Source organism: Bacillus rossius, chromosome 17 (genome assembly GCF_032445375.1).
Source record: "Bacillus rossius redtenbacheri isolate Brsri chromosome 17, Brsri_v3, whole genome shotgun sequence".
In the NCBI taxonomy this organism is placed as follows: domain Eukaryota; kingdom Metazoa; phylum Arthropoda; class Insecta; order Phasmatodea; family Bacillidae; genus Bacillus; species Bacillus rossius.
The window spans coordinates 13,629,560-13,647,779 of record NC_086344.1 but is presented as its reverse complement, the minus strand read 5'-3'; the positions used below and the strand labels follow the sequence as shown (position 1 = coordinate 13,647,779).

Below are 18,220 nucleotides of genomic sequence, written 5' to 3'. Positions count from 1 at the left end.
GCCTGAATAAAAATTTACCTTTATATTATGAATTTATTTAAAATCTTGTGGGAAAAAAATGTGAAACGTCACAAAAACAAAAAACTACCATTGGCGCATAACATCTTTTTTTTATTTTTGTATGTGACGAGCAGTTATAGAGTGTCTTGAAGGTGTGTCACGTGCGGGACACGGCGTGTGGTCGCAGGAGACTGAGGAGATCCTGGCGGACGTGCTCAACGTGGAGGTGTTCCGGCAGACCGTCGCGGCCAACGTGCTGGTGGGCTCGTACAGCATCCTGTCCAACCAGGGCGGCCTGGTCCACCCGCAGACCTCCATCCAGGACCAGGACGAGCTGTCGTCCCTGCTGCAGGTGCCGCTGGTGGTGAGTCCCCTCCCCCCGGCGTCGCACCGCGGTGTCCACGGTGTTGTTGCTGCTTTCGTCCGGCTGCAACCCTCCTGCGTCTGCTGTCGCATCGCGAGCATTTCCCAACTGTGACATCTAGAGCTGTTTCGTACTGAAACTGTTACCAGATAACATGAAAGTCAAAAACGATAGCCGGACGTCCGATGACGCCGGTACCAGATGAACCACTGAGTCTTTCCCGGCGGCCACCAGGATCGCTTGAGTTAGTGGCAGCAAAATGGCGCCATATTTGAATTTTGAAGCATCCAACACTTGGATTAGTTAACATAAATCTAGGGTAAGCACTATTTACAAATCCGACGAGACCCAAGATTTCATGGTGATGTTGCGGAGTGAATCTCACACATGTGTGGCACTGCTTTCGTCCGGCTGCAACCCTCCTGCGTCTGCTGTTGCATCGTACACATTTCCCAACTGTGGTATCTAGAGCCAAGATTTCATGGTGGTGTTACAAAGTGAATTTCGTCATTAAAATTAGTGGATTTCATCTTCAACATTAAAAATTAAAACACACTTAGGCTAATATTAAGTGTATATCAAGCATAATTATTTTTATCAACTGCTTCAATATTTCATGACAAGTTACTTGAAATGTGTACATAAAAAGAATTCTACATGCATTGATGAAAGTTAATAGAACAGCTAAAATAAATTTTTACTGCAATGTCTAAAGCCAAGTTTTTTTTTTTTTTTTTTCACTATTGAAATTAATCAAAAAATCATTACCCAATGTTTAAATCCCAAAATCTGTGTACTTATCTGTTTACTTGTCATGTTTCTCTGTAGGTCTTTAACCATATCTGCATAGTATCGGCTATAGAACTGCTATTATCAACTTTTAAAAAAACCATAAATTGAAAATTAATTCTTATTTTTGCTTAGTGCAAATTACAGTGTTTTATCGCATAATCGTCGCACCGTTGTTTTAAGGTGTCAAAATTCGGAAAAAAAAAATTCTCGCCTAAAAGTCACTTGTTTTTGGTTCCTCTATTAGATGCAGAGCGCTGTGTCTATGTAGCAAACATGACATAAAGCACCGTGGAACAGCATTTGGTTTTGAAGTTGCTGTCGGGCGGTTTGGTAGTTATAATGGGAAAATGCAGTATTATATGTTTCAGTAAAACTTGTTTCAGATGTACCCGCCAAATACGATATCCCGTCCAATATGGTCAATTGTTTTGGCCTTCCTATTTTCTCAATAAGATAAACATTATTATTATTTTTTTTACATGTAAGATGTTGCCCATAAAAAAATTTTCCGTAAAAAAACGATGTATTTTAATTTTTAATTCTATTATTCGTTTGGATATTACAGCTTACTTAGTTAATTAACTGAAATACAAAGTTGTCAGATATGCATATTTTTTTAAAGACGTTTTCAAAAATTATAACATTTATATGTTCGTCTTTGTCGCCGCTGTGTTGTGCATGTAAAAATGTAGCCTGCGCTATTTGGCATTATTAATGTTTGGTTGTGTTGATGCCCGTATAAGAGTGCGCACACATAGTCGAATATCAACATCGACAGCTCGCCGATTGCATGCAACGCCCGCGCTCTTGTCTCATGCCGAGTTGACTACATTTGAGCCCGCACTCATTAGTGTGGTTAGTGTCAGGCCCCTCCAACTCGAATAGGGCAACGAATTCCTTACCGAATAATTCCGAGGATTCGGTCTAACATGCTGCAAACGTTGTAATATAAAAAAATGACCATTATTTCAATAAAAATGTACTACAGAAAGTAAGCAAATGGTGTAATATTAATTAAAACGTGTACAACTTGTTTAATTATTGTATTTTAATATAATTCAATAAATAATTTTATCGTGATGGTGGCAGCGATGACAAATCAAATTTTATTTATTTAGTGTGTTTAGCAGTTGGCACAATTGAAGTCCGTACTTCGGGTACGTTCGGCAAACGAATGAGCTAGACAAGGTTCGCTCGTAATAACATTGAGTTACAACTCTTATCCTTTATATACTCTTTGGTTAGTGTGTACCACAACGATAGTTATGCTCTGCGGCTCACGTTCGGATCATGTTTTTTTTTATTTTTCTGTTCTTAAGTTTTAACGAAAAAAGGTTTTGATTTAAATTGTTTGGCATGCTTTTGTGTACTCTACTTTTTAGTTAAACTTGTGTAGTCTCCCTCGGCAAGGGAATTTGAAAGTGACGTAGCAACGCGTGGCGGACGTCAGCTTGTGGGAGCGGCGGTGGGTCAGCGGCAAGGGGGGCTTGTCTCCAGGCGGGCACCGTGAACCGGGGCTCGGAGGTGATCGCGGCCGGCATGGTGGTGAACGACTGGTGTGCCTTCTGCGGCCTGGACACCACCTCCACTGAGCTGTCCGTCGTGGAGAGCATCTTCAAGCTGAACGAGGCGCATCCCTCCGCCATCGCGACCAGCATGCGGGCCTCACTCATCGAGAGGTCTGTGCCCCTGGTCCCGTCCCGTTACTCCCTGTCCGTGGAAGAGTGTTTGATAGTTTCAACTGTGAGCATTGTAATATTGACGACACTAAACAACAGGCAACACAGGGCCTCGCTCATCATATCTTCATTTTATCCTCATTACATTGTGTCCGTGGAAGAATGTTTAATAGTTTCAACTATAAGCATTGCAACACTGACGACACTAAACAAAAGACAACTTAGGGCCTCGCTTATCGAGAGGTCTGTGCCGCTGCTTCCGTCCCTTCAATTTATCTCTTCATTTTATCCTCATTACATTTTGTCCATGAAAGAATGTTTAATAGTTTCAACTGTAAGCATTGTAATATTGACGACACTGAACAATAGACAATGAAGTTAAATTATTTATGCTGTTGGCCCCCTAGTTGTGGTAGCCACTGTAATTAAATCTCCTTGCTCTGTATTATATGGTATTCAACTCGCTCTAATTATTGATATGTGTTCTCATGGGGTTCTTGGCACCTACCCTCGTCGCAGTAAATACTAGGAACGCTGCTACTGGATGGTCTGCCCAGACTGATAGTCCAGCTAGCACGTCACTGCCCTGTGTTACTGTCCAGAAAGTAATTATAAAAAGGAAATTTGGTATTGTTGTGTGAATAGTGGAAATTTGCATATAAATGAGATAATAATAACTGAAAAACATATGATTTTAATGTGTTCTTGATTATGGGTGTGAAGTTACGGTTAATATGTAATTAAGCGAGAACAACCAAGGTGTCAAACCTAGGTGTCGGTAATTAGATGCAAATGACGTCACTAGAACACGTTGAACATCCTGCCGGGTCTAGCTATACGTTGTCGGAGGCTTGAGGCTCTCTTCACAGGACCTCCAGGTGGTCTGCTGCTACACTGGAACTCTGGATGCTGTAAGCTGTAATTAGCGAACTACAGAAGCTCTGAGGTAGCCGGGTATCTGCTGAAGACTCGACTTCCCTCTCGTCCTAGAAAGTCTGGTTTAATCTGGATCGGTCTCACCAATCATCGTGGCCGATCGCAGCTGGCGCGGCCCTCAGATGTCTGGAACCACTACGGGACGAAAACGGGACCGACGCGGAAGTTGGCACTCGAAGTCGCCGATACTCCCTATCTAGGACTTATTTAGTCCAGATACAATTCTCTCAACTCGTAGAGCGGAGAATTCTAAGTAGTACACAATCGCGGATGACGTGAATCTTCTATTTCTCGGGCGGCAACCAAGGCTTTGGTTCGCCCCAGCCCGAGAAACGTCTTCCCGCTGCAAGATGGCGATGGCGTCTCCCTTCTTCCTCCTTATAACTCTTTACTTTCAGTCCCTAGCAACCAAGGAGCTATCGATATCAGCAAACAGAATAAACTGCATAGTGAAATAAAAACTTGGATGTTAGAGTGTAAGAGTATCGAACTAAGACCACATGAATAAAGTTTCCAAAGAATAATTCTTAGAAGACCCTGAACTTAAAAGTGTGTTGTCTGTGGCAATCAGATGTGTCATATCTGTTATACCGTGGTTGTCCTCTTTACAATAAAATAATTAAATACATAATATTCACTCATGAAATATACAATTAATGTTACAATAATAATAAAAATAATAATAATATAACTGTAAACAGTTGTACTGGTTACAACAAACTTAAAATACGCAACGTAATAAATGTATTTGACCCTCTAATTACATTTTATTTAAATAACGGTTGAATTTTTTTTTTACATTTATTTTATGAACTGGTAAAGAATAATAACTTTCTTACTTGTTGAAATTTGTGATGATTGTGTAAAATATAATTAGTTTTGTTCAGTGTATATATTAATTAATGGTTGCTGATAACAGGCTAATTTTTGTGGCATCAAGAAGATTACTACAGTTTAGTTTTTTTTTTTTTTTTTTTTTTTTAATTTTATTTTTATAGCAGTTTAGTACAAATATTTAATTTAATATTTCTCTCCTTGATGCTGAAACCCAACAAGGTACACCTATCTCTCACTTAGCACGTCTTCAGATTGCGCTAATTCATTTAGTGCGATGTTAATTTTACTGCCTCAGTCTTGAATAGCACTTCTGTAAAATTTCGGTTGACGCGAAATCTCCGCAGGCAAAATAAAGTCGTGCACGACGCCACAAAGTCTGTTTCAACTACTCTATCCGTGGGATACAGTTAGCCAAACAAGGGGGGGGGGGGGGAGAAGAGAATCGCGCACAGGTCTGTCTACGCTATGGGCTCTTGTACAAACATCAGCCATGACAAGTTAAATTGTGGCTATGGAGTGTAAAGGACCGAATGTCTTTACGTCCACGCGTATGCCACCGTGCCGTGCCGTGCTGTGGCGTATTGTTGTCACCTGGCCAAAGACAGGGCCGTGAACTCAGTCTAGCCAGTGGCAGGGAATTCACTCAGACAAAAAGCAACGTCTTGATAACTCATAATTAGAGATGGTGATTTATAGCATTTAAAATAATAACATTTAGCATTTTGAATTTGAAATTTAGCATTTTGTAGCATTTTTAAAATCAAAATTTAGCCAATTCTCTCATTTTACATTACCGAAGAAAAGTATATTTATAAAAAGCATTAAATAATACACATATTAATTATTAACATACAGAAATAAAGATCTAGCACAACTACAAAGATAGCCTATCTTGGCAGGTTTCCAAACAATTTTTTAGCACTTATGAATGCAATAAATCGAATACTTAAAATTACAATAAATATTTTTTAGCCGTGTTCATGGCCATAGTTGATGTAGAGTGCACAAATAATGTTATTGAAACTCGTTTTTTCAATTTTTTTTTTTTTTTTTTTTTAATTTTCGCCTTCTTTTGGTTTTCGATCATGCCAGAAACCGTTGCTTGCCGTTTTACCGACTTTTTTTCTTCGTCCGATTTCTTGGTGAATCTTTTTATTTGCAGACTGATGTCCCTCAGATTTAATGTGCTTTTCAAGTACATCTTTTTTTTTTTTCACTCCAGACGGCGATTACATAAATTGCGCATTAAAATATTCGTATCACTTTCGTAGAACTGTTCACTTTTGTATTCATTTATGCGATCGCGAATGGAAATTACGTTTCGTCCCATTTTTACCACGAGAAATAACAGTATACAAAACACACCACCTTCCACAGACTACACAAGAACGCGGCTTTCACGTGAAATATAGCCAGAAAATGGGAATTGTTAGCGCGGCGAAGCAGAGAAGTCGCAATATGGCGGCCTAAAAACTTGTACTCTGCAAGATGACGGACACTCTTCCAGCTAGTTGTTCTTTGCTTTGTTTACTATCGCGAGGCACAGATGGCCATTTTTCATTCAATATTTACGAACAATAGTGTTGTGAATGACGTGACAATAAGATACTTGTGCTGAATACGCCATAAAATGATGGTTTATTTTGATACTGAACTGAAACGAAATACAATCGGTAAATAAATTGTGTACAGTGAAGACGAATCTACGTTTTTTACCTTGATTTCGCATTTATCTCGGAATAGTCTAGATTTCGCATTTATCTCGGAACAGTCTAGATTTCGCATTTTATAGCGGAAAAATAATAATTAAGCATATTTTCGCATCTATTTCGCGAAAACGAAAAATCACCATCCCTACTCATAATGCATCGTGTTCAAGTATTTGAGACAAAACTAGAAGTATTATGGCGTGCAGAATGTCATGAAGGCCACACATTTGTTGGTGCACTTTAGTTTCAAGCAAGTCAACTGTGCGCACAATCGTACGAAATAAGGGCTCTATCAGAAGTTTATATAAGTCTAATGCTGTTGGTTGTACTAGCGGGAATGTATGTGACATTAGATACCGAAACAGAAATGAACAGATGATTCACATGGAAAAGGTTGTTAAATAAATGTTGCAATGAAAAAAATAATCTTTGGCCTGACAGGATTGGTGTGAATCAGGTGGTGATAAGCACTTCATTTTTTGAAAAATTAAATTGTAATTATCCGTACAGTAATATCGATTTCACTGTTAGTAAAGGATTGTTTGGAAAGGTACGCGACATGAGTTGAAGGTCACACCCGGGCGGGCAAGTCAGCCGGCCGACTGACGATAAAGTACATAACCACGTATCTCCCGTTACGCTGTGTCGTATTTGTCATACAGTGTGCGATGAGAGGCATATAAAGATAAATGGTGTGACGCATTTATCGTTGAGTGTTATCCTACGCGTTTATATTACGAGAAGTATATTTATCTACACAATTTTGGGACACATTAAATCAATTAGCCTTGCTTTTTATGGAAACTAATGCTTTAGAATATGCGATTTTGAATAACACAAGCATTTTTAGAAACGCATCAGTCTTGCTAAGTGAGGGATTGGTGTAGTCCAAATCTACATATTCAGGCCTACAATTTTGATTACCGTATTTACTCGTGTATAGCGCGCCCTCGTGTATAGCGTGCACCACGATTTTTGCAACTAATTCCAAAGAAAAAAAAAATTGAAATTTTTTTTTCCCCCATAACTAAATTTTACTAACATTTTGTGGTACCTGATTATTTAAATTGATGTGTGGTGATGCGTCAGGAAAATACATAAACTCTGCTGTCTAAACGGAAGATAATGAAGCGCTATATCGTCACAACTAGTACGTGGGAGGAAGGAAGGAAGGAAGGGAGGGAGGCGTGCCGCGCTACGTTGCTAAGCTGGCGCAGAGAACTTGATGACTCACCGGTGAGGAATGGAGGAAGCGAAGAAGTTGCAGGGGGGGGGGGGGGGAACTGGTGATAACATTCTCTCTTTCTCTCTCTCTTTTTACTAGCTTCTGAGCTGGCTTTCTGTAAAGGGGGGAGGTCTAAAAATAAACAAGAGACCATGATGTGCGAGCTTGCGCGCGCGCGTGTGCGTGTGTGTGTGTGTGTGTGAAACAGAGGCCCTGTTGCTTGTGCGTATGTGTGGGGACTGGCCAGAAACGTCACCCGTCACCCGGCAGTTAACGACTTCCACTCCTCCCCGCCTCCCCCCCCCCCCCCCCAAAAATTTTTTTCCCCGTGTATAGTGCGCATCCTTATTTTTTTCCTTTACTTGAGGGGAAAAAAGGGCGCGCTATACACGAGTATATACGGTAGTTTTGTTAGGGACTTTTATCTGGTTGTTCACTTGTCTGTTTTACTTGCGTGTGTGTTCCAGCCTGTCGTGATGCGCGGCCCGAGGAAGAGGCTGAGCTGTGTGCGAGACGCGCCAGTGTGCCGGCAGGTGCTTGCTGCGTTACGTACACACACACATAGCACACACGCATGAGGGTGCTTCCAGACTTGTGAATCATCTTCTCCCTTAACGAGCCTTGCACACGTGGGCAGCATGCACGTAGTTACAGACATAGTTACCTACGGTGTGTCCCAGGGAGCAAGCGCCATCACAGTCTTGGGTTCATGTCCCTGGTTGTGTTAGTTTAATACATAAATATATATTTTTTGCTGTAGTTTGAATGGCATATAAACCATACTCAAAAACACCTTATTATTCCTCGTTTAGATTGTTAACTTTATCGCTAAGAACATGAACATTTACTTAAGTGTAGCAACATTCATGATCTCACAACAGTTGGCAGTATTCGCTTGTTTTTAAAATGAAACTTTCAAAATGTACGTAGCTCACAGTGAAAAATAAAAAACCATAATATTCAGTACTTTTTTAAATTTTTGTGTATGGAATTTAAAAATTGTAAGAATTTTACATTAAAATATTTAAATTCGAGTTAACTTAATTAAGCAAGTAACGAAGCTAGAAGAAGAGTAGGTAAACTAATTCATGTAACACATTAACGAGAAAATTGTGTAATATTGTATTGTTAAATGTTTCTAATTATTCCATTACTTTAAAAAATGGAAACTGTGTTATCACACGTAGGAGTCAGGGATGTGTACCGAAGCAGAGCGTGATCGCACTTCATTCAGTTGGTATGCGACACTGCGTAACTAGTTCTTACAATTTTCGCTCGCCTCTTCCGTAGATCGTGCTCCTCCGAGAGTGCTGCGGTCACGTAATGCTCGTGCTGAACTCCACTGTTTTCAGACATTAAAGCCGAGGCCAGTGGCGGATCCAGAATTTTGATTTGGGAGGGGCTTGACCCAGCTGAGGCTAGGCTTTATCAAGACAAACACTAAAACAATAGTGGACCCAGATGCTTTTGGAGGGGGCTTGAGCCCCTTAGCCCCCCCTCTGGATCCGCTACTGGCCGAGGCCACACAGAAAGCTACGCTATGTTCGCTGCGCCAGGCGGCCAGACAGATCAGTCCAGTTCGCAATGTCGGAGAGACGCAAGCCGTGGGATTCCAGTGATGATCCTGACGATATTATTCTGCTGGCTCTCGCAGTACAAGAACGAAAACAGAAATGGATTCATGAATTCAATATAAAAACATAAGAATCTGAAGAATTTCGTCATTTGACGAAGCAGTTGCTAGTGAGGACGAAACAAAATTTGTGGATTATTTCAGGATAAATTCAACTCGGTTTGATAGCATTCACTTGGAATCAAATCCCAGGCATATCCTGCCTTATATCCTTCCATTGATTCATGCTATAAACATGTATATTTTTATAATCTTTCAATTAACTTTTCTGTTGACTTGACAATACCGATAGAAATTAAACTTCATAAAAAGCAAATGCAGAAGTCAGCACAATTTCGCGCGAAAACAGATATTTTTTTTTTATCTGCGCATGCGGGAAGTCAGCGACATTTTAGGAAAATAGCAGAGAACAAAACACATTGGGGACGTCGCCTACAGAGCGAACACAGCTGGCTGTATTTTACTCGCGTAGCGAACATCGCGAACATAGCGAGAACAGCGCCCTGTGTGGCCGTAGCTTAAAGATGATGATTCCTAAGTTTGTTGGTTCCTTTTTCAGTCTTTCGCTGAAACAAATGTACTGTGTGTGCCCTGTAAGCATCATGAGTGTGTTCTTGAGAAGCATCTGTTTGTATTTGTATGCCAAGTGTGGGTGTTCACTCTAAGGAATGTACATAAAATATTAAGTGTATTGTGGTTGCAAGTATATTCATGAATACCAAGGCTCGGTAACGTTTCTTGGGTGGTATTCGTAGTCATGTTGTGACACAGGACAAAAAAATAGTGCTTTGGTTAAGACATTTTTATTTCACAAAAAACATTGTGATGAATAAAGCATGAATGGGACAAGCTTAACGAAATAAGATAAATTTTGAATTGGTGTGTTTGCCACCACAACACTATAAACTCCCTGGTGGCCAAAGAAAGGGACTAAAGAATTTTATGTTAGCACAAGTAAATTTATGGAACTGAAATCAGTACTGGTAAAAAGTTGTGAAATTAGTATAGTTGAGAAGTTTGTGTACATTTCAATAATTAGTAGCGTCCCTGATAAATGGTGAAAAGTGAAATTTGCGAAAAGTTACAAAATTCAGTCATTTTTTAAGTTTTTTGTGAAATTTAAACATTTTTGTGGAAACGTAAAGTTTTACGCAAAATACAGCTGTTTCTTTAGGTTGAATTACCGTATTTACTCGCATAATCGTCGCAGCAATTTTACCAAATTTTAAGGAGAAAAATTGAGGTGCAACCATTAAGTGAGGAAAAATTGAACAAAAAAATTTTTAAGTAAAATTTTTTTGTAAATCGCATGAAAATGCTAAATTAAAGAAGTTAATATCTAGGTACATGGTACCTATACGTAATATTTATTTACAATACGCGCAAAATAAACAAAACAACTTTTGGTTACAAGAAGTTTGGCAAAATAAAAATATAGTATAAACACGACATTGCGAAAAAATCAATAAACAAAATACATTTATAAAACACATTCAGTCTGAACACTAACCAAGTTTATCTATTCATTGTCTGAACTAAATTCTGATGTATCAGATTCATTTGCCGGGACGTCAACGTCATCTTAGTCGCCGCTATCGTCACGTGTTATTCAAATTGTCGTTTTGTTTTCGCCAGTCACGAACATGTTTTGCACTTACTGAAAATTCTCTTTCCGCGGCCCGATTTCCATGCTCTTCTGCAAATGTGATTACGCGCAACTTGAAAGCGGCAGTATACGAATTGTATTTACCCATATTTTCACAAAATGAACTTTCTCAAACTCTGCAATTACCGGTACTTTCCACTCCAATGCAAACGAGATAAACAATGGCATCACAGCATCTTATCTTCCACACACATTCCTTCCTCCCACACGGCCAATTAGGACATGCCGCTCAAGGTTGGACCAATGAGAAGCGCCACACGCCACGTGAAAGCAGGCTGTTCCATTGTGTTTACGGCTGTTCCGATCGCGCCACACGCCACATGAAAGCAGGCTGTTCCATTGTGTTTACGGCTGTTCCGATCGCGCCACACGCCACATGAAAGCAGGCTGTTCCATTGTGTTTACGGCTGTTCCATTCGCGCCTCGCGCCTCAGTCGCCGTCAATAAATTAGGGTGCGACGATTATGAGGAGAATCTTAAATACCAAATTCATTACCTCAAACAATAGGTGCGACGATTAAGCAATGGCGACGATTATTCGAGTAAATACGGTATGCCATTTTTCCAAACCTCACACAGTTTTCATAGATCTTTGTATTTAATCTATGTTGTTTGTGGTGAGCGTACAACACAGCGTTATACATTTTGTATCATTGTATCTTTGGTAATTTTCTTTAAAAGTGAGATGGCTTTGTTTACAAGGGAAGCACCTATGCATTTTATATTATACCTGTTTTACGTAACTTTTGTTTCCAAACAATTGTGAAATACAAACAGAAATAACATATCCTCTTGTTTGTATACATTTTACATTATCAAAATTTTATAGTTTAGACCAAGAAATAATATGTTCCAATGTGTTTTACGTACCTTTATCCCTGTCCCTTTACGTTTATTTAAGTTGTTAATACAACATCTAGGAATGTACACACTATGTAGATAATGCCAAATGTGGGAATTGGTGTACTGGTGTTTTTTAGTACCTACTATGTCTTGTTAATTTAGCAGTAAGTTAGTTTAGTTTATTGTTCGAATTTTAATAAAGTTATAGAGATTATCAGTTGCATATTTAATCTGTAATTTGATAAAGACTCTCTTTTCTGAACAAAGGTAATAAAACTGCTTTTTATTTATTTAGACGTGTTCTTCAAACATTCTCTAAAAGGGTGCTGTGATACTTCAAGAAGTTTTTAATGAGTTTTTAGGTTTGGTCATCAGAATTCCAAATACAGCAAAACCCCTTATTTGCACTTTTCATGGGGACAAAGTAAAAAAGTGTAAAAAGCGGGAAAGTGTAAATAAAGGGAAAAGTATAAAAAGGAGTACAGTTTACCTTATTTAGAATTTTTTTCCTTTTGTTTAATAGCACATACTACAATGCAGGTACAAACACACTAACAACAAATTTTACTTTAGTATTTAATCAATTATTAATTTACCACATTTGACAAAAATAAAAAAAGAATGAAAGCCAAAATGTTTTTCTGATTACTTCCTAAAAAATAAATTTGAAATTTTCTTCTGCTTGCTTTTTAGGCTGTTCAAGGAGATTATTTGCCTCTCCAAATTATAAATACAGTTGCAACCGGCAGGGTTTATAACAAATACGGGCTACATACACATTGCTCACAGTAAAAAAAATTTTAAGAAAAGGCCGCAAATTGATGAATATTTACCGTCAATAGCGCGCCAAACGCGGAGAAAGGTCATTGTACTCGGTCAGCTGCTGTAACGACGCGGCGGCGCATGCGCACTCTATGCTCCGCCCAGACTCATGACGCCATCAGCCGCCAACCAATAGATGCGAGCTTAGCGGAAAAAAATATAAGCTCCACCTCCCGTGTACCAATTTTATCCAGTTCTAATACCAGTTTATTGGTATACGCACCAGTTTTCTCGCTGCCGTGACATGTTCAAGTTTACGTTTATCATGATGTCTTGATACCAATAATTAATTATTTACGATCCCCAGAAATAAATGGTTAGTTTAAAAAATATGGCGTCAACTGTACAATACTTCCCAAATTATAAAAGACGTATAAAACAGTTACCAAGACACCGCTCATTTTATCTTGTGAAGTTTATGTCTCGTACCAGTATTTCGGCTAAGTTGTGACATAAATACAGTATCAGAACTTACAAGCAGCCATGTTTGTACATTCATGAGTTTACGTTTTTCCCTCGTGCATTTTAGATTGTCTCCTGCTATAATTACTCGTACTTTTACACGCCTAGGCTTAAATTATTACATGTTTAGAAATAAAAGCAACTTTTCATGTTATAAAATATGTATATTTTGCTATTTAAAATGTTCATTGCCTACTAGCTCCACGGTATTTTCTGGTTGTTTATGGTTGTTACGTGACGTAAATAGCGGGATTGATTCGATTTTTGAGACGTAATTCGCGGGAAAGTATTGTATTGGACTATATGGGAACCAAACGGGACCTGAAGAATATAGTGCAAATAACGGGATAACGTAAATAAGGGGTTTCGCTGTACAGTATTTACCTGTGTGTGGTTTGCACATTTTACGCCAATGTTTTGTTTAATAACATTTAGTGTGACCCTTATGTGATTTTTTTCATCGCAACAAGTGTGTGTTGTCGCCGGAGTACTATGAACCTTTTAAAATTACACGCAGTATTCTACACTTAATTTTGCATTTTATTCCAAGTATATTTCATGACCCGGAACACATAATTTAAATTCCAGGTTGAAATCATAGGAACTACAGCAGTTCTGCCCATTACAATGGTGCTGTGATTTTGCCTCAAAGAGCAGTAAGGTACATTAGCACGTATGTAAACGTTTTTCAAACAGTTACTTCAAAGGGCAGCTCCACATGGATAAAATTCTAGGATTGCACTGTGTGGTTGAATACGTGTAAGTAACTAGCTGTGTTGGTTTTTAATAAATATGTTAAGGGTAAGAATAAATTGGTTTAGTTAAAATATCTCGGCAGTGCTTGTAAAACATCACGAACTGTGCCTAGGGTGTCTACAGTTAGTACTTTCCTACTAGATCTAGTACTTTTATAAGTTTTTTAGTGGTCTAGTACATTTACGCTCGGATCTAGTACTTTTTTCCTTTAATATAATAATATTACAGTTACCCCAATATGTTTTATTATTAAGCGTAATTATTTTTTAAAAACTATGGACTTGTGATAACAGCTGCTTCATGTTTTGCATAAAGTATCACTATACAGTTAAATTATGTAACATGTTCTGTACTTTTTTTTTTTAACTTGCATCATGTATGCAAATATTAATGTCTGCACATACATATATGTACGTAAAGGGAACTAAATAACGTGACATGTTCTATATCCCAGAGCCTTGACTCCATGTGGTATCAACGGAACAAAAATACAAAATATATAAAATAAATAAATGGAATGTATGTATGTGGTGTGATATTTAAGTTTGAGCATTGAAATGTCATAATAACTTCCTAAATTGTTAAAAACCATTACAAATTGTAATTTAGTACTTTTTTTTTTTCAAATATAGTACTTTTTTCTCGCCTAAGTTGGTACGAAATATTTTTTTCCATGTGGACACCCTGACTGCGCCGTTAAGGTGTGTGTGCCCCACCTGTCGGGCGGCAACCGTAGCCGCCGCCGGTAAGGGACGTGGCTGGAGGGGGAAAATCTAAAGATAAACCAGGCAGTGTGCGTGGAAACGGGAAGAGGTGTGCATACGTGTGCGTGAGTGCGTGCGTGCTGCCACGCAGCAGAGTTTACGGTTCTCCCCCCCTCTCTCACCGCCGCAAATGTCCGTGAACTGGCGCCGTGCGCAGTCCTTCGCATCTCTTGTCTTGACAGGCTTTGGTGGTGCAGTTGTGTCCAGACATTTGTTTTCGTGCGAAATTTCCCCACGCTTGAAACTCCCATCGTTCCATGACAACTGGTGTAAGGGCGTTCTTGTTTTTTTAATTGAAGGAACTGACAGAAAAAAAAAGTTAACAAGAAATAGGTAGTAGCTTGCAGTTGTTTCTCGCTTGGAAAAGGGGAAGGGAAAAAATATGTACAATCAGTGGCGTAGCCAGGATTTGTGTATGGCGGGTGTTAAGAAGCATGGCCCCCCCCCTCCCCTGTATTAAAGCGGGGGGTCCGGGGGTCCTCCCCCGGGAAAATTTAGATTTGAAGGAGTAAAATAGTGCTATTTTAGCAGTTTTCGGTTCTTAAATTTAAATATTGTAATGGTAAAAATTTTATTAATTTTAATATGAAATTTGTTTGAGTGATGAATAAGAAATTAATTAAAGATTTGGTGCTCTGGGGGGGGGGGGGGGGGGTTCGAACCCCTATAACCCCCCCCCCCCCCCTGGGCTACGCCCCTGTATACAATATATGCTAAGGACGGTATAGTATGCTTTTCCTTTGTATTTTCTCGTAGATGGTGCTTGTGGAGGGGCAAAGGGCCATAAACGATGGAGAAGGGAGAGGCAAAGGACAGATAGTCAACATCAGTGCTGTGTTACTTAGGTAGCAGTTAGCCGAGACGTGGACCATAAAGCCTTACCTGTGTTCTACTGGGGACAGATATACGAAGCAACCCAAATTCAAGGGCTTGCGGTGAAAAGGTTGGATTTTTATGCCCATAATTATAGATGTGACCCATGTGTAGGAGCAAATCTTCTGCGGGTAAATACTGTACTTAAAACTAGTGTAAATGCTTGGTTAGGTCAGCTGCATATAAATACTCTAAGCATTGTGGATGGTTTATTGTGTTTGTTTAGCTAACCTAAACTTTTACGGAAGAATTGGGGGAAAAAAAAGTTGGGTAGTTAAATATTTTTTTCCTTCGGAATTACAAAACATTCTTAAGGTTTAATTCATAGCGTATAGAAAACAATTTCTAAGGGAATAAAAGGCAAAAATTAACATATGATACAGAATTTTAAGTAACCTTAAATTTTTTGCACCTTCCTTTTATGTTTTAGTACTGAATTTTTGCACCACTTTTGATATATTTTAACACCATTTTTGGTCACTTTTATTTACTGTTTTCTGGGGTCTCTAATATTAAGTATTGAAATGTAATAAGTACTAAATTAAGTATTAAAAACATGTAGTGTCTATTTTTCCCCTGTTGAATTATTAGAAGTTAATTTTACAACTACATTGATTGCTCATGGAGTGCTCAGAATAAGCCTAATAACCTAAAATATTTGTTGATTAGAATGGCATGGCACCAAACTTTTGAAAACAAAACTTGTAACCATATTTTTAAGTTCCTATGATAAATTTATTCTAGAAATAATTATAGAAAATTATAAATAGCCTTTACAGTTTTCTTCAAATCAGATTGAATTATTTGTGGGAGTACATTTTATTTGGCATTTTTTTCCCAGCAAATATTTTTTTTGATTTTCCTTCTTCCAGTTAATTGTACCAATATTCGTATCAGCTTACTTAGTCTTGCAGAACAGTTTCCCATTTCATCATTTTAAGCCTTTTAGTTTTCAGCAACCATAGATTAACGCAAGCGCAAACCTTCGGTAATCATTGCAACATATTTCTGGCAGACACATGCATTCACATACAAAAGTGTGTTGGTCTCTGTCCCATAAGCAACAGCAGTTTGCCAACATTAGGGGGGTGGGGGGGATCTGTGTGTCCAGTTGTTCCTTGACATATTTTTTAACTGATAGTAGGACAAAAATTATAATATATCGCTAATAAAATCCACTGGAAACATTACCAGTTATCTGATACACACGGATATCATTTATAGTTACGGCCACGGTAACGCCTAGTCTTTGGAAGTATTGACGATATTTTGCCGCAAACCTTTGGACGGCTCTGCTCCGAAACCATCTTGTTAATATCTTGAAATATCTTTTTTAAAAGCACGAACTGTGTCTAAGAACATACTCAGAATGGTAATGAGGAAAACTCCAACATGCTGGTGCTTGTCACATTCATCGCTACGAGTACCACCCTGGTCAAAGTGAAGGCTCAGTGTGCATGTGTGTATGTTGCAAGGATTAGCTAGTTCTCTTGTTCCATGAGGTGTGGTTCACTTGTCACATTTTGCGTTCTTTTTGTAGTTCAAAATATGTACGCTGCTGGTTACTGTATTAAGCGTGTAAGTACACATGAGTAAGGTTATGTTGCCTTATCAGTTTACCTGTATGAATAGCCAGTATTCTTTTGGATCCAAATATTCTCGAATATAAATATTGAATTCAAATTAAAACTGGATGAACATTTTTCCAGCATTATTTGATGGTTATAAAGAGATATTTTAACAAATACTTGTACGTGGTATATGGCTTTATTAAAATAAGTATGCTTTCGAATTGTTGTGAATTAATTTTTGCAATGTTAGTTGTGGTAGTGTGCTTTCTGTGTTTTGAAATCATCAAAAACAATTTCGGTTTACAGCTTGTACCCCAGTCCGAGCGTTGGCAGTCCTGTTCACTGTGTGGGTACTTATTTCAGGCACGTTTGTACATTGAAACTGGGACGTTCGCATTTAACGTGGAATACAAACAAAAATTATTTGTATCAAGATTTGATATTGTGACCATTACCACAGGCCTACCTATGGGTTATATATGGGTAGCCTCTTTTATTTGAAACAAAATATTTGTTCATGTTAAATACCAGTACAATTTTTCTACAATTTTACTTAATTAAAAATTATGATGGTTTAATTTTAAAATATAAATTTTATAAATAATATGAATGTGTTATTCTTTTGACTTTTTTCCATTGTATTTCTTGACTAAAATATTTTTCTTTATATTACAGTAACAAATGCCCGGCATGCGTTGCAATGCCCCTTTAAATTTTTTTCTAATTTGTTTGAAGTCTGTACATATATACAAAGTATTTATATATATATATATATCTTCCCCCCCTCTTTTTCTCTCTATATCTCCCCAATATCTTTCCTTTGTATTAGATGGTATATTTTATCTTTCTATCTCTTTCTCTCTATCCCTCTATATCTTTCACTATCTCTCTAGTTTTTCATCAAGAATAATTAAATTATAATTTAAGGGTTGTTTTTATGGAAATATCACAGGTGGTGACCTTCCTCGTGTTTCAAAAGTCACGTGTGCAAGATTTCATCAAGATTGGATGAACGATGCATTAACACATAGCAGATGAACACACACATACATTCATTTTTATATATATAAGATACAAGCATTTGTTGAAACGACTCGCGCGCCACCTACTGTACTTCATAAGCCTTTGCGGGCGGGGGCACGACTCACCAAAGTTGTTTCATCCATCGCAATCGGATGAATGGTATAAGTAACGCGTACGGGACAAACAAACAAGAATTTCTGTGTATGTAGATTAAAAACTTTGAACAACAAAAGTGAAGACTGTAGATGTTCAGTTCGATAGCCAT

At 38.2% G+C, this 18,220-nt stretch overlaps 1 protein-coding gene across 1 annotated transcript in view; it reads left to right on the top strand.

Annotated features, from left to right (window-relative positions):
• LOC134540541 (eukaryotic translation initiation factor 6) overlaps nucleotides 1–17,538 on the top strand; it is a 28,724-nt gene extending 11,186 nt beyond the window's left edge. Inside the window, exons 4-6 of the mRNA XM_063383346.1 lie at nucleotides 188–364; nucleotides 2,654–2,835; nucleotides 8,010–17,538. Of these exons, the coding sequence (XP_063239416.1) occupies nucleotides 188–364; nucleotides 2,654–2,835; nucleotides 8,010–8,019 (369 nt within the window). The 3' untranslated portion in view covers nucleotides 8,020–17,538. The remainder of the gene's footprint in view (nucleotides 1–187; nucleotides 365–2,653; nucleotides 2,836–8,009) is intronic.
• Nucleotides 17,539–18,220: the final 682 nt, after the last annotated feature.